Source organism: Rattus rattus, chromosome 16 (assembly GCF_011064425.1).
Source record: "Rattus rattus isolate New Zealand chromosome 16, Rrattus_CSIRO_v1, whole genome shotgun sequence".
In the NCBI taxonomy this organism is placed as follows: Eukaryota; Metazoa; Chordata; class Mammalia; order Rodentia; family Muridae; genus Rattus; species Rattus rattus.
In genome coordinates, this window is record NC_046169.1 from 36,587,391 (window position 1) to 36,604,740 (window position 17,350).

The following is a 17,350-nucleotide window of genomic DNA, read 5'->3' on the forward strand; positions in this document are numbered from 1 at the left end:
GCACACACAGAGACACCTAACAGGGTGGGGAATTGGCGGGGGCGGGGGGGAACTAAGACACTACTTTAGCACTTAGGTCAAAGACAGGCCCCAAATTTTAACTTAAATACAACAGATAAAATCAATAATCTAAGTCTTTCTTCCTCCCTTTTTCCTCCCCTTTTAAAAACTACATTTATTTATTTATTAAAGGATGTGTGTTCCCTGGAGTGTGTGTATACACATGTGTGTATGTACTTGCTATGGCACATGTGTGGGGTCAGAGTACAACCTCAGGAGACAGTTGTCTCCTCCTGCAGTGTGAACTCGGGTCATCAGGCTTGGCAGCAAGCACTCTGATGCACTGAGCCATCGATGGCCCCACTGTTTTTCTTTCTTTTTTTTTTTAAAGATTTATTTATGAGTACACCGTAGCTGTCTTCAGACACACCAGAAGAGAACATCAAATCCCATCACAGATGGCTGTGAGCCACCATGTGGTTGCTGGGATTTGAACTCAGGACCTTAGGCAGAGCAGTCAGTGCTCTTAACCACAGCCCTGGTTTTCTTTTCGTAAGAGAAGTCTTACATTTGCTAGGTAGTTTCACAACAATCACTACTGTGGTACAGGGGGGGGAGGGGGAGGAGAAGGCGGGGGAGGGGGAGAGGAAAGGCACTCTGTCAGTCAAACCAAGGACACACCCATTTCCTGGGCAGCGCAGAGAAACGGCCACTTGGTTTATATTTTATTTTATTTACTCATTTGGAGACGAGGTCTTGCTGTTGTAGCCTGGCTGGCCTGGAACTCACAGAGCTCCACTTACCTCTGCCGCACACCTGGGGTTAAAGGCGAGGTCACCACATCTGGTTTACTTGTGTTCTGGGCAACCATTGGCTTTAACACTACCTGATATTCCCAGGGCCAAGAAATAAATTTGTAAACATCCAATCTCGTTGCGCAAAAACAGGATTTAGTACCCCGACCAACCAAATGGGCAATTTAAAAATAAGGGGAGTGTGGCCGGAGGCCTGCGCAGAGACGCCGCCTGTACTGGCCACTGTCCCTTCACGTCGCAGGCCCTTAGGGTTCAACCCCTGTAACCGAGTGGGTATTGCACAGCGTCTGAGCCAGTTAACACAGGTGGAGTAAACGCCTGCTGTCCACCCAGGAGGAGCTGGGGGCTGATCAGAGCTAACATCACACTACCTTGCAGCAAGAACAGATACATGTCCTGGTGGTACGTCATCTTTCAAATATCCCCCTAGTGCAGGAGAGATGGGCTCAGTGGGTAGTGGTGTGACTCACTCAGTCTCAAAACTTGCATTTGATCCCCAGGACCCGCTTGGTGGAAGGAGAGAACTGACTCCTGTGGGTTGCCCTCTGACCTCCACATGAATGCTCTGGCACATGCCCACACATACATGTGCATGCACAGTAAGTAAATAAATGTGATCAAGTATTAGCAACACAGGAAATGGCCCCTTGAAATTCTAGTGGGATTAGGGGCCAATCTTAAACTCATGTATTTTAATCTGGCAAACCTGCGATGTGTGCCCATTGTAAAATATAACAGAAATATTTCCTCAGATTGGAAAGACTGCTGACGGATTGTGAGTAGAATTCAACTACGGCCTGCTCAGTCCCTCTGATAGTGTATACAACAAATTTGTTTTTCCTTAAATTGTATTGTTTATTCAAAATAATATGTTTGGAAGCAAGGGTCTTGCCACAAAGCCCAGGATGGCTTGAGTCTATGGTCCTCCTGCCTCAGCATGCCAAGTGCTAAGATTCCAGGCAGCTGATGCCATGGTCTGATAAAAAGGAATGGCGTTTTTTATACAATAGAGTAAAATATACCATATGACAGGCACAAACTTATGTCCTGGCCTGGGTCATCGTGTGTTGTGTGTGTGTGTGTGTGTGTGTGTGTGTGTGTGTGTGTGTGTGTGTGTGCTCATACGCAGCATACATGGAGGTCATGCTGTCTTCCTCTATCGTTTACAAAACTGTTTTTCGAGGCAGGGCCTCTCACTGAACTCGGAGCTCTGATGGACTGTCCAGCAAACTCCTGCAATTCTCCTGGCTTGGCCACCGTGGGCGTGTGCTGGGGATGGACCCCGGGGCCTTGGGCATGCCAGGTACACCTGTCACCTGAACAACACCCACACCCCCAGGACACTACTTTTATTTAGCCTGCAGCTCCACCCAGGAGAGAAATGACACGTGGTCATATGTCCAAGACTCACAAGATCTTGTTCCCTCTCCCTCTGGACTGCCATGGGGGATGGGTTCACATTTACCCATTCTCCTTTTCCTGTCTGAGATGGTGGGATTGGAGAAACCTGTCTCCCTGGCCTGAGGTGTGGCACTTAAGGGGTGATGGATGGCTCAGTAATCTCAGGAGAGGTCTGAGGAGACTATGAGAAAATGACATGTTTGTCTTGGGTTAGTAAAGAATTCATGTCTGTGTTTCATCAAAGCTACTCTGTTCTATGAGAGAGCTGTGAAACAGTGGCACTTGTGGGTGGCACACCCCACAGGAGTGACCCAAACAAGCTTTCCCCTCACTGCCTGCGTGGTCGTGTGGCCAGTGAGCTCGCTGCCCCCGTTTTGCTCACTTCAAAATGATCACTCTTGCTTTGTCCTGTTTTGTTTTGAGACAGGGTCTCTGTGTGCAGCTCTGGTTGGCCTGAACTTGATATGTAAACCAGGCTGGCTTTGAACTCAGAGATCCACTGGCCTCAGCCTCAGCCTCCCCAGTGCTGAGATTAAAGCTCTGCAAACCCCTCTTGGCTTCACTGCAGCGTTAAGGGACTCCTGCAGCGGGCCTCACTACCGCAGCGGGCCTCACTACCGCAGTGGGCACCCTTACTGCAACCCGAGGCTGCTAGATGGAGCTGGACAGGAGCTGCAGAGGCGGAAACCAGGAAGTAGGGAGGGAGACATCACTGAGCCGTGGCTGAAGGGGCTACAGCAGGTCCCTGTACCTAATCTGCACCAGTTTCTGTTCTTCGCTCTCTGCTGCATGTGAGTGGAAGCAGCAAAGACCCAGACTCTGTACAGCAGAAGTACACAGACCATGGGATCAAATGCAACTAGGACACCCTAGCCCCTCAGGGATTTCTCTTCCTGCCACAAAATTGGGGAAAGCTGTTCTTCCGTTTTCAGAGAAGGCGACAGGGCCGGAGAGATGGTCAGCAGGAAGAGGTACTTGCTGCTAAGTCTGATGACCCAAGTTCTATCCCTGGGACCCACATGGTGGAAAGAGAGGACAGACAGAAAGCTGACCTTTTATCTCCCCATATGTTCTTTGGTGTATAGTGCACGTGCATGCAGACGCAGACACAGACACACACACACACGCACACACGTACACGCACACACCTACTAAATGTCCTAGAAGTGAGTTCAACCCATGACCTGCACATACCACACACATACACACAAATTTAAGATCAGGTTCTACATGGGACACAAAAGGACAGAGTACAGTAGTGACACCTGAGTGAAAATGTCATAATGAAATCTGTTACTTTGCATGATAAAAAAATAATTAAGGAAGCCTAAGGGCAGAATATACTAAGGAAATGATAAATTACTCAATGTGACCTAAGTATTCTCTTGCTCAGTAAACACATTGTAAGTCTTTAGCTTTTAGATCGATCGATCACATTATGAACAGTTAAGAGTATTGGAGTTCAGAGTTTTAACGGTCTGTGGCAAGTGTGCGAATCACTTACACATATGCAAATACACATGTATGCATAAATAACAAAACCATAATTGATGCACACGCAGGCATTTTAAAGACACGGGTCTGATGAGACGGTCATCTTCCAAGATGGTAGGTGGGTTGTGTTTTGGCCTGCTAGCCATGATCAGGTTTGCTGTAGGAATCTGTTTTCTGACTGTGAGTGGAGCTCCATAGACTCTGTCTGCCGCCTTACCAGGCTGTCAAGACATGCATTCACTGTCAGTAGTCAAATGCTACTCAGTTAACTCCTTCCTTCAAGGCAACATCGAAGATTATCTAACACCCAGATGCCCGCTTCCCAAACCTGACCGTCATGCTGTTGAGTGTCTGGTTGTGGGTTTGTCATTCACTCACTATTACGTCTGTAGTTATTGACTGACTACGCTGTACATAAAACTCTTCTACATTCTACTCATGGGATAGTATATGTAGATATGGTTTAAAGATTTAAAAAGGGGCTGGAGGGATGGCTCAGTGGTTAAGAGCACTGACTGCTCTTCTAGAGGTCCTGAGTTCAAATCCCAGCAACTGCATGGTGGCTCACAACCTTCTGTGATGGGATCTGATGTCCTCTTCTGGTGTGTCTGAAGACAGCTACAGTGTGCTCATGTATAAGAAATAAACTTTTTAAAAAAAGATTTAAAAATTTTGTTTATGTGTATGTGTGAGCGCCTATGCATGTGTAAGCCATGTGTATGCTGGTGTGCTCAGAAGCCAGAAGAGGAGCTGTGTGGACAGAGATATATATATATATGCTATGATTAACATATACACACACACACACACACACACACACACACACACACACAATTTTTTTTTTCTGGTGCTGGAGATCGAACCCAGGACCTCACACATGCATCTGCTACTAACTGCATCCTAAGCTCTCTGTCTTATTCTCTTTACATTTTTTTAAAGTATGTTTGGTTTGCATGAGTCTGTGCATACCCTGTATGTCAAGGTGTGCCCCTTTTTAAAGGCCAGAAGAGGTAGTCAGATTGCCTGGAGCTGTTGTCACAGAGGTTGTGAGTTGTCATGGGTTGGGGCAGGGCGGCTGGGAGCTAAACCCAGTCCTCTGCAAGCACAGACAGTGCTCCTAGCCACTGGACACTCTCAGGGCCCTTTCTACTCTTTGAGGCGGGGGTCTCCCTGTGCAGTCAGGCAGGACTTGATCCTGTGACCCTGGGATGCTGGGTTGGCAGAGGTATGCTAAGCTTCTGCTGCCAAACCTGGTCACGTTATAATTGTATATAGTGACAGACACTAAAAGGGAAACCATTAGGATAACGAGATAAAGATCAAAGGAAAGTTGTCTAGTGGCTTTCTGAGGCTGTCACGCAGAGCCACGCCCTCCACTTCTTGTCTTTGTGGTCTCCCGTGGGAGCTGGGTCCACCGTGAGCCGGTGCTGTACTCAATGACTCGGGCTGGAAGAAGCCTCTAGACGTAGCTGTTTCTGCCCAGCTTGAACAACTCTGAGGAGACAGAGCCACCTGTGGGGTTGGCTGTGGTGTCGAGAGGGGCCTGTGGCTCAGGTCAACTTCTTCGAAGCTACCTGTCCTCCTCCATCTCGTAGGCCATCGTCTCAGGGGAACATCAAACAGAAGAACCAAAAACCCACGTGCTGGAGAGTAGTTAAAAGCACTTAAGGTGGGCTGGAGAGATGGCTCAACGGTTAAGGGCACTGACTGCTCTTCCAGAGGACTCGGGTTCACATTCCAGCTCACAACTGTCTGCAACTCCAAGATCTGATGCTGTCTCTCTCACACACACATAAATAATAATAAATACGCATACACAGAGTGAAAATCCTGAGCTGTCTCTCCAGCAACCCAAAAGACTGTCTTTCCTAATGCTTTCCCTTGTTCTCCATAGTCATGGGACCCCCACAGGTGACAGGAAGGAAACAGTCAAACCTGTCAGCACCCGGGAATACGAAGTCTTTTGTTTTATTTTTTGCCTCCCCTCCCCCACGAGTGCACTTGTGCTACAATGCATAGGGTCAGAAGACAACATGGGAGACTTGGGTCTCTCGTATCCTGGGGACTGAACTCAGGTCCACAGGTTTGGGGACAAAGACCTTTACCCACTGAACCATCTCCCTGGCTCCAAGCTTACATCTCTATATTTAAATATGTGGCCATTGCCTGTAATCCAGAGAGGCCCCCGGCACTGAACCAAGTGGCTTTTTGTATCTGCTTTGTGTCATCCATTTTCTTAGACTTCCTGACCCCCAGATCCTGATGGCCTTGGAGTCTGATGTGTACCCATGTTCAGGCTCCAACCTCTTTGACCTTTGCCCTCTTCCTTGCTGTGCGATGTTCCTCCTGCCCCAGGGCCTTTGCACTTGTTGCCCTTGAGTACACTCCCACCTCTCACCTGAAGCTGTCGGGCTTCTGTTTATCTGTAAAGCTGCATCTGAAATGTCACCTTGAGCAAACCTTCCATTGTTCCCTGCACCCAAACTGCTCAGATACTTGAAAGAAGTAAGAATGCCAAGGGGTGGGGCAAGGCACTGAGAGATGGCTCTGAGGTAAGGAGCACTTGCTGCTTTGCAGAGGACCCTGGTTTAGTTCCCAGCGCCCACAATCGCCCGCAATTCCATTTCAATGAGGATCAGACGCCATCTTCTGGCTTCCATGGGCATTGCGCACATACAGTACACATAGACAATATGCAAACACATGAAATAAATATAATTTTAAAATAAATGACAGGAGTCTATATAATTTTATACTGTTTCCCCCCAAGCCAAAGCAATGGCTTTGAAGGAAGCATTAACTTTTTTCATAGAGAGTTTTAATTTACGATATAAAGGCTTGTATATTATGAGCATTCTGCTGGCTAGGTTTGTGTTACCATGACACAAGCTAGGGTTATCTGGGAAAAGGAAAGTTCAATCCACAAACCGCCTCCATTGGACTGGTCTGTGGGCAAGTCTGTGGGCGTTTGTGTTAGGGCCCCGCCCACTGTGGGCGGGGCCATCCCAGGGCAGGTGGTCCCGGGTGCTATAGGAAAGCAGACTGGGCCAGCCAGGAGGAGAAAACCAATGAGCAGTGTCTCTCCATGGTCCCTGCATCAGCTCCTGCCTGCAGGTTCCTTCCTTGGCTTCCTGAGCTGTAGAGAGCTGGAAGAAGAAACGAACCCTTTCCTCCCCACGTTGCTGTTGGCCACAGTCTTTCTATCACAGCGACAGAGAGCAAACCAGACAAGCACCGTTGATCAGCACCAGTCATTCAGAAGCCGAAGTCGTTAACGCTGGCTTAGCGGGTAAGGAAGCTCGCTTGCCCCTGAGTCTGATGACCTCGGTGCATTCCTGGAACCCATGCGGTGAAGGACAGAATCCACTCTGCATGTTTTCCTCTGATCTCTGCATGTGTGCTGTGTCACACGCATGTGAACCCTCCCCAGCAGACAGACAGATGGACAGACAGACAGACAGACGTGCAAGTGCAGTCAGATGGCAGAGAGCTAGCTTTAGAGGAATTTAAACAATACATTCTAGAAGCCGCAGGGAATGGAAACCGCCTGTAAAACAGACAGCACGTGGGACTGGAGCATCCGCCCCCAGGACTGTGGGCTGCAGCAGGCGGGGACCTGCCCACGGCAGGCATGGACGCTACCAGTGAGCCCCACCTCAGTCCTCGTCTGTCCTCACTGCTGCTTTTGGCTTTTTATTTTCTGACGGGATCTTGGTAAGCTGCTCGTCTTGAACTTCCTTCCCGGGCAAGCCATCCTCCTGCCTCAGCCTCTTGAGAACTGCACAGGCCTGGCTCTAAGTAGGCTTCTGACTGGTCACACCTGGGAAGCTCTGCCTGCCTGAGGTGTGCCAGCTGCTGCTTACAGAGCCTGGACAGAGTCCTTCTGTGACTTAGGGATTGCTTCATTTCTCGTCTTTTCTCTTCCTCTTTCTTTTCCTTTTGTTGTTGTTGATGGTTTTTTTCTTTTCTTTTTCTTCCTTTTTTTGTTTTCTATTTTTCAAGACAGGGTTTCTCTGTGCAGCACTGGCTGTCCTGGAACTCACTCTATGGACCAGGCTGGCCTTGAACTCAGAGATCCTCCTGCCTTCCGAGGGCTGGAGCTAAATGAGTGAGGCACTACCATCTGGCTTTCTTCCCTTTTTTTTTCAAAATTTTATTTATTAATTTATGTGCTTTGCCTGCATTTATGTCTGTGCATTGTGCCCCTGGTGTCTGAGGAGGCCAGGAGAAGGTGTCAGAGCCACTAGACTGTTATAGATGGTTGTGAGCCACCACGAGGGTGCTGGGAATTGAACCTGGGTCAAGAACAACAACTGCTTTTAACCTCTGAGCCACCTCTCCAGCCTCTTTTTGTTTGTCTTGTTTTTTGCTTTGTTTCCTTTTTAGGACAGGATTTCGCTCTGTAGCCCAAGCCGGCCTACTGCTCCTAAAGTAACAGAAGGCAGCCTTAACTTATGGCCGTCTCCTACCTCAGCCTTCCAGTGACTGGGATTCTAGACACTGCTACCAGGCCCCCGTGTGATCCCTTGGCCACTCTGCTTGATGGTGCCAGCCCCCAGAGACACTTGAGAGGGCAGAGCATCTGCAGCAGGTGTGACCAGCATGGTCTTGTGCCGACTCATTACAGGAAGTCCCCTGATGCTCTTTTTGTCAGAAGCCCAGCCTTCTGAAAGCAGGTGTCCCAGGCTGGCTTTGCCTTGAGCGCCCAAGCCTAGCTTGTGAGGGACCTGCCATGCTTACCTTCTTGTGTACCATAGAGGAGCTGGAGTTGACCGTGCCTTCATCCTCCTGCATCATGACGAGCTCAGGGATGCCCTCGTCCATGACCTCCTGTATGCTGTTCACGCTGCTGCTCCGGCTGCCCGTGCTCACTGACACGCTGGGGATGGAGTGGATGCTGCCCAGACTGTCCACCTCCCGGTTCAGGTTGCTTCCTTGCTCACTGTCCTGTAAAACACAGGCACTGGGGTTACAAACGAACGACCCGAGATCAAGTGCTGACCACTGACAGGGCCACTGAGGACTCAGTTCTTCAGCGACAGATAGCTTTTCTGTAGGTGGGCAAAGATCAAGTGTGTGTGTGTGTGTGTGTGTGTGTGTGTGTGTGTGTGTGTGTGTGTACAGCCATAGTAAACACAGGTTAACCCTGCACATTGTTCCCAAAGAGCCAGTCACCCTGAGTTTTCAGACGGTTCCTTTAATGGGCTCTGGGGATGGAACCTACGACCTTGTGCTTGCACAACACGGGGCTTAGCAGCTCCTCACGGGTCTCTCTCATTGAGGGAGGATCTCTGGGGGACACTATCTCCCTCAGGAATCTCACTCACTTCCATTCTGCCCCTCAGGGCCACTGTGGATATGCTAGCACCCCCAGGCTTCCCAGTCACATACAACCATGATGATGCTATGGGGCTGTTCCCAGTAAGTGTCATGAGTCAAAGCTTGGGAGGGCTCATTAGGATAGCAGGGTCCTCCAGAGAGACACTGCTGTCCACCAGACTCGTGGTCTCAACAGCACCCGATGCTGTCACCTCACACTGGAGTGGGGTGGGACTTTAGAAGGGACACTCTCCTGCAGGTCATCAGTGAGGCCCTTCAGATGAGCCAGGGATAGGGATTCTACCGTCTGAGGTAAGTAAGTGAATCCGGCCTCCCTTAAGCAGTTCTGTCACGCTTACATCTGCGATTGATCTCATTAAGAAATCTGTTAGGTAATTCTGGTGTGCGTTACTGTGGCCCAAAGACCAAGAGTGGGCTGGGGTGAAGCTTTGAATACATCAGCTACCCAGCCCAGAGTATCTCCCCCACCAGATTAAATAATGCCACTGAGTCAGCCTAGTTACACACAAATCCCGTTTTCAAACCCTACTATACACACATGAACTTAGTAAGTAGGGCTACAAAACAAGCGTTCAGTAACACGAGGTGGTAAATACACTACTTTTTCTTTCTTTCTTATTTTTTTAAGATGGGGTCTCAGTGTGTAGTCAGGGCTGTCCTAGAACTTGCTCTGTAGACCAGGCTGACCCTGAATGCACAGAGATCATCCTGCTCCCGAGTGCTAGGGTTAAAGACGCGTTCTTCCACACTCACTATCAACATAGTCTATTTCAATACATCCATTTTCTCAATTAAAGGGAAATCAACTGTCTATACCAATCAAGAGATGTTTTTATTAGTCTAATTCCTATTTTAAATTTTAATATTGATAAAATACTTTTATTTATTGTATTATTGTATTTTTTGTATTATTAAAGTTGAAAAATAACATATTCTCTATTCCTCATTATTTTTTCTAAGATTTATCTTGTATGTGTGTTTTTGTGCATATGTGGATGTGTGAATGCGTGTGTGTCTATGCATGTGTACGTGGATATGTGTATGTGTGTGTATGTATGTACGTATGTACGCGCGAGTATGTGTGTGCGTGTGTGTGTGTGTGTGTGCCCGTGGATGTGTGCATGCCGAAGTTCATGTGCCCTGGTGGGCTTGTGGGGGTCAGAGGACAGCTTGCAGGAGTTGCTTCTCTCCCCCCACCCTGTGGCCCTGGGGTCTAGCTCAGGCTACCTTCAATGGCTGAGTCGTCTGGCCACCCTCCCAGTTCCTTAGTTGAGTGAGGGACCAAGAAGTCACCATTCCTTTGAAAACTGTCCCGTGTGCCCTGTGCTGATAGAAGTGGATGCTGGGACTTTGATTCCACAGGCCCCATGCAGAGCAGCCGCAGACCCACCCTTACTCTTTCTCCCTGCTTCTGTGCTTGTTTGAGACAGGGCCTCACTTTGGGGCCCAAGCTGGCTCCAAGCTCACGAGCCTGAGCCTTACAATGCTAAGGCTAACACTGCCAGGCCACCTGGCTCAGCTGCACCCTGTTCTCTTTCAGCGTGAGCCATCCACGTGCTAGCAAGCCCCACCCCCATTCCCAGGGGCTGCCCTTTACCACTCAAGGGTCTGGCTCCTGGGATGTCTCCCACACTTTGCTGCCAGGAACAGCCTCCTGAAGCAGGGCATTTGGTGAATCTAAATGCAGACTCAGGCCTGGTTGAGAGCTGTGGACAGTGAGGGCTGCTGGGGGAGGATCTGGGCTTTCTTTATGGTGTGGTCCCTGGTGGGCTGCCAAGCATCAGTAGCCGGTCTCATGCTCACACGTACATGGGCAGCAGTAACTGGACTCAGTGGATTAAAAAGAAGTTGGGGGCTGGAGAGATGGCTCAGCGGTTAGAGCACTGACTGCTCTTCCAGAGGTCCTGAGTTCAAATCCCAGCAACCACATGGTGGCTCACAACCATCTGTAATGGGATCTGATGCCCTCTTCTGGTGTGTCTGAAGACAGCCACAGTGTATTCATATACATAAAAATAAACAAATCTTAAAAAAAAAAAGAAGTTGGGAGGCTAGGGGTGGGTGGTGGGGTGGTTGTGGAGGAGCTGGGGTGGAGAAGGGTCTAAACGTGACTGAAAGGCTTGTGAGCATAGTGAACCCTCAGACTGAAAACATACAGTAAAACTTGTGCTCTGCCATTCCTAAGTGTCCACCCCCACCACAGCCCTGGTTTCACCCGAGTGCTGGGGGCACTTTCTGCCTGAGGTAAGAGTTGCTGCAGCGTGTCTATCCGCTATCTCGAGAATCGCTTAGGGGAGAAAGCGCCAACCACGTTCTCATCCTCCAAAAGGTTTCCCCATGCCAAGTCTGGAAACTTCTCACACAGAAACTGAGACCAGGGGGACTTACTTCTTCCTCTTCTTGTGACTCGTTCAGGGGTCCATTCCGAGTCTCCTGGAAGAGGATCTTCTTCATTTTCCTGTACTGCAGGTTGTCCAGCTCTCGGACAGCATCTTTCGTCCTCTGTATGAGGTCAATGAGGACCCTCGGCGGCCGCTCCCTCCGAATGAAGTCGTGCTGAACAACAGGGGTGGGGGGAACGGACGGTGAGCAGCGCTATCTTTAGGTGGGATGTGTACATGCAAGCAGGCAGGGAAGTGCGAGCAGGTTCAGGGGCCTTAGAAGTAAGTGTCCCAAGGCTGCTGTCCCTCGCTGCTGCCCCCACTTACAAAGAGATAATGGCGCTTCTACTTCTGTTCCTCTGGAGACTCCAGAGCAGCAGCGGTTCTCAACCTGACGCCGCCACCCTTTCATACAGTTCCCCGGCTGCGTGATCCCTACCCGTAACGTTACCTTTGATGCCACTTCAGTACATAAATGTTGTTACTTTTATGAACCCAATGTCTGATATGCAGGGTAGCTGATGAGTGACCCCAGAGGGGACTCGACCTACGGGTTGAGATCTCTTGCTCTAGAGTCTGCACATGGGGTTAGGGTGGGGGTGGGGCTGGATGCATGAGAAGGTAGGAAGAAGGGCAAGGAAGGGGGAAATGATCTAATTATATCTTAATTTCAAAAGTTAAAAAATACAAATAACCTGCATACAAATGTGATGTAGTAAATAAAAAAATAAACTGAATTAAAGAGAGGGCTGGCAAGATGGCTCAGTGGTTAAAGGGGTTGCCATGGAGACTGATGATGACCTGAGTCTGACTCTAGGACTCACATAGTAGAAAGTGAACTGACAGCTGGGGAATCATGTGTGCATACTTATGTGCACATATACATGCATGAGCACTCTCTCAAAAGAAATATGTAGGGCTGGAGAGATGGCTCAGTGGTTAAGAGCACTGGCTGCTCTTCAGAGGTCCTGAGTTCAATTCCCAGCAACCACATGGTGACTCACAACCATCTGTGATGGGATCCGATGCCCTCTTCTGGTGTGTCTGAAGACAGCTACAGTGTACTTATATATAATAAATATATTTTTAAGAAGAAAAGAAATATTTCAAAAATAAGAGAAAATACAACAAAAATAATATAAAAGCCTTAAGAGACCACAGTTATCTTTATCAGAAAACTGTATTTTTTTAAAAGATTTATTCATTTATTATATATAAGTACAGTGTAGCTGTCTTCAGACACACCAGAAGAGGGCACTGGTTCCCATTACAGATGATTGTGAGCCACCATGTGCGTGCTGGGAATTGAACTCAGGACCTCTGGAAGAGTAGTCGGGTGCTCTTAACCGCTGAGCTATCTCTCCAGCCCAGAAAACTGTATTTTTATCTGAAAAACAAAAAACAGGATGATAATTGACTCCCAGCCCCAGTTTCCCTTGTTCTTTTTGTTTCGCTGATGTTTATGATACCACGTTGTGGTTTTTAAAACATTCAGTAACTTTTACTTTAGTTCTGTACTTAAATTATTCAATGTAAAAGTGACATTTTAATTTCAGGAAGAAAATATGAGGAAAAGAAGGGTTACTGAAAAGTATCCAGGAATAAGTAGATAGACAACTGGAGAAGGAGGAATCCTATCTCGCGCCTTTTCAAACTTCATGCAAGACTCTCTTCGGCACAGAGAATGCCGCCGGACTCTAGCAGTGTTTTCTGGTTCCACCTGAACTTTAGGAGACATTTTCTCTGTCTCTAAGGACAACGTTTATGTGCTTTGATGGGGGATTTCATTGTTTTGGTAGGATGGTCGTTTTCACAGTGGCAATTCTACCAATCCATGAACGTGGTATATCTCCTCATTCTCCAGTGTCTTTCTTACTCTTTCTTCAGAGACTTGAAGTTTTCTTTCCATTTTTCTTTATTTTATGTGCATGAGAATGAGCCATAGACAGTTGTGGGTGCTGGGGATCAAACCCCTGGGTCCTGTAGAAGAGCAGCCAGTAGTCTAAACTGATCTGAAGTTCTCACTGTAGAAGCCTGTCACAACCTTGGTTAGCTTTATACAAACATATTTGTGATGTTATAGGATGGAAGTGTGCCCACTGATCTCTGCTTGTGGTCAGGAGATAGAATGGCCTAGTGATTTCTAAAGTTAATTCAGGGACTAACAAAAGTGCCAGTACCAGGCCCGGGACACCTGTTTTTGAAATGGTTGGCCAGGTAGTCTAAGTGATGACCAAAACAATGCAGATTATATATGTAGCCATGGGTAGATTCCCAAGGGTTAAGGGTGGATGCCAATCGCTGAATAACTTCATACTTAGGACACAGGAATCACATGATTTAAGCTGGATCTGATCTGAAAGCATCCTTCCTGTGGCCTAGCATCCAGTTCCAGAATTACTATGTAAGCCTCCAAGGGAGGGAAGAAATCAAACAGTCCTACCCAGCTACACCACCTGTGAATCGTGACAGTTACCAGCTTGGCCAGATATCACACCTTTACGGTGGGGTGAGCGGCACTCACATGGTAGCAACCAACAGCTGTCCAATTGGATGTAAGGCCCAGTCAGCAGGAGGGAGATTGTGCCTGGTACTGGACACCCAGTCTGGGCTAATGATGTCTTGGATCCTAGAGAACAATCACTTCCGACACCTTGCTAGACCAGCAGTATTCCTTACTCCATTCTGATCTTATCCCCAGCAGCACGGGTAAGTGTAGCTAACACCGCCCATCAAAGGAGCTTCTTTTCACAGTAAGTGAGATCATCACAGAAAACCACAACTAGACAGAATGCACAGATCAATAGATAGGGGCAGCCAGGGCCCAACGCCCACATCTCCATCACTGCTCCTGCTCAGGGGACACCGTGGAAGATGGGGTGGAAAGACCGTAAGAGACAAGATCCCAGGACATTTGCTGTGCACCACTCTCTCCTGGGAAAGGCTGCACGAACAAGATGAGGACAACGGCACTGCCAATGGACACGCTAACGTGAAGATGGAAAATTTTTGTGAGGGTCCCATCCCTGGACCAAGGACTACAGACAACAGATGACTGCTGGGAGACAGAGAGTCAGCCTCTCCCAGGAATGAGGCCAGTAGCAGTTGTCCAATGCAGAATGATCAGCCTTGAAACCATACACTACCAATAAAAATGGCTCAGCAGATTGTATTTTTATATATTTGTGCATGCACGTGCGCGCGCGCGCGCGCGCACGCACGCACACACACACACACACACACACAGAAATACACACATGTACGTAGTGAGAATTCTGGATTCTTTAAAAAGACAGAAACACTATGAGTGTGTTTCTGTCTTAATCCCAGGTGTGGGAGATGGGGCTGCTTTGCAGGAGCTGACCATGATTTGCCTCGTGCTCTAGCAGAGGCGTGATTTGTGTGAAGTTTGGAATTCTGGGAACTTCTCAGAGGGCACATAAATGCTAGGGCCCTGAGAGGTTGGTCGTTCAGGGGGTTGTTTGTGGTTTATCAATAGCTGTGCTCAAAGAAGAAACAAAAGAAAGAAATCAGACCCAGGGATCTCTCCCATCTAGGGATAGGGTATGAAATGGGAGCAACATAAACAATGGGGAAAAGAAGAACCCACAAAGTAGCAAAGGCCAGCTACACATATAGGTGACATTAATCAAAAAGAGGCTATGAACTTGCGGTTGGGGGACATGAAAGGGGTTTGAGGGAAGGAAACTGGGAGATGCTTGTGGGAAGAAAGGGACTGGTGAAAGAGATGTAATTGTTTTTATTTCAATTAATACCTTTTTAGTTTGAAAAAGAATGCTAAAGTAGAGGTAAGGAAGATGTTTGCAGGATTCATTATGGATTAGTGAGGAGAAGGCAACAGGTAGCAGCCAAATGGCAAAGACCACAGAGAGGCTGGGAAACAAAAGGGTTGGCAGCTTAGGGAAGAGATTCATCTAAGGATGAGAGATGACACTCAAACTACTATGTGTGTGTGCATGAGTGTGCATGTGTGTGCATGTGTGTGCGCACCAGTGTGTGTATATCTGTGTGCATGTGTGTGTACATGTATGTGTGTGTGTATCTGTGTGTGTGTGCATGTATGTGTGTGTGTATCTGTGTGTGTGTGTGTGTGCATGTATGTGTGTGTGTATCTGTGTGTGTGTGTGTGTGTGTGCTCCATTGATACAGTGCTGGCTTTACAGGGATGAGGCCCTAGCTTTGACCTCTAGGACTACCCAAGGTCTCCAAACTAAATGAAGACAACAAAAACTGGAAAAAAATTATATTTTTATATATACATATATATATATATATGCACACACATACACACACACACACATCTCCAGAACAGAAACACAAAACCCACCAAAACACAACCAGAAACATATTTCACTGAAGCAGTGCAATCCCGACTACTCGCACCTGGCCAGTGGGGCTGTAAACTGGGGGGAACCTGGCGGTATGCATTCTACCCCAAGACCACCTTCCCTTTCATGAGTTCCGTCTCTTAGGACCCTGACATTCACTGCAGGGCAGGCTGTAAGGAGGTAGGGGCTGGGAGTAGGTGTGTGGCTGGCCACTTTCCCAGCATGCACCCGTTCCTGGGTTCAATCCTCATTGTGTAGCTGTTTCCTCCTAGATTAGGGCCTTTCAAGCTTGTTAGGATGTGGGGTGTGTGTGGAAGGGTAGAATGTCCTAAGCACTCAATCCTGCAAGGAGGGAACAGCTCAGGTTTCAGGGGATCCCCAAACGCCAGATTCACTAGATCTCCCTCCCAAGCGAGCATACAGGGAGGCAGCTGAGGGTCACTGTCCGAGCAGCTGTGCTGCCTGCAGCTGTGCAGTGAGCTCCAGGTGTCCAGCTCTGTGCCTGCCACCTGTCCTGGGGCGGGCTTTGGTGCTGTAGCTGTCTGAGTCATTTCTACTCCTGTAAATAACTCCTCACCCATATTCCTGTAAGCATCCCCAAGAAAGACTCGTGGTTCACCAAGACGGACATGGGTCTGTCCTCAGATTCTATCTGCAGGGAGTAGCCAGCTGCTTGTATGTTCACAGAAGTAGTGTCACACAAAAATCCTCAGTAGTGGAAAAACATTATTTTATGTGTCAACACGTGTGCATTACGTATGTGCACATGTGTTTAAGTGCGCGTGCCTGTGAGCACAGGTGTGGAGGTTGGGGAGGATGTTGGCCAACTTGCTCCATCACTCCCTGTCTGATCCCTTTGAGATGGGGTCTCTTGCTGAACATGGAGATAAGGCTTGTGGCCAGCAAGCCTCCATGCCCTTCCTGTCTCTGAGGTTACAGGTTCACGTAGCCCTGCCATTTTTCCATGCAAGAGCTGGATCCGAACTCAGGTCCTCATGCTTGGGCATGAGTGCTCTGACCACTGGGCCATCGCACAGCCAAATGTAAACTGTGTCTTTATTTCATGTGTACGAGCAGTTACAACTTGCTTTGTGTGTGTGGGTGTTTTGCTTGCATGTATGTATGTCTGTGTACCACATGTGTGTGCAATTCCTGCAGAGGCCAGAAGATGGCACCAGAGTCCCTGGGACTGGAGTTACACACGGTAGTGAGCTGTCGTGGGGGCACTGAGAACTGAATCATGTCCTCTGCAAGAGCGGCCAGTGCTCTGAACTGCTGAGCCGTCTCTCAGGCCCACGGCTGCCACTCTTTTAGCCCTGACCCCTGTGAGGAATACGGTCCTTCTGAGTCTTTCTTATAAACAAACCAACAAACAAAACTGCTTGTAAAAGGAGCCATTCTGAGAACACCAGGACTGAATAAACATTCAGGAGAGGACAGAGAGCTGGCAGCGTCTCCACCGTGGAGGATTCCCATCCACCACTAGAATGCTGACACACCATAGGGTCACCACCTAACATCAACACACAGCGGACAGCGGAGAGAGACAGGCTCAAGTCAGACCAATGTG

The 17,350-nt window shown here is 48.3% G+C and overlaps 1 protein-coding gene across 1 annotated transcript in view; it reads right to left on the reverse strand.

Annotated features, from left to right (window-relative positions):
- Window positions 1–17,350, reverse strand: part of Taok3 (TAO kinase 3) — a 158,915-nt gene that overhangs the window by 37,455 nt on the left and 104,110 nt on the right. The window contains exons 13-14 of the mRNA XM_032886277.1: window positions 11,439–11,606; window positions 8,451–8,657 (exon numbers count right to left, since the gene is read on the reverse strand). Coding sequence (XP_032742168.1) covers window positions 8,451–8,657; window positions 11,439–11,606 — 375 coding nt within the window. The remainder of the gene's footprint in view (window positions 1–8,450; window positions 8,658–11,438; window positions 11,607–17,350) is intronic.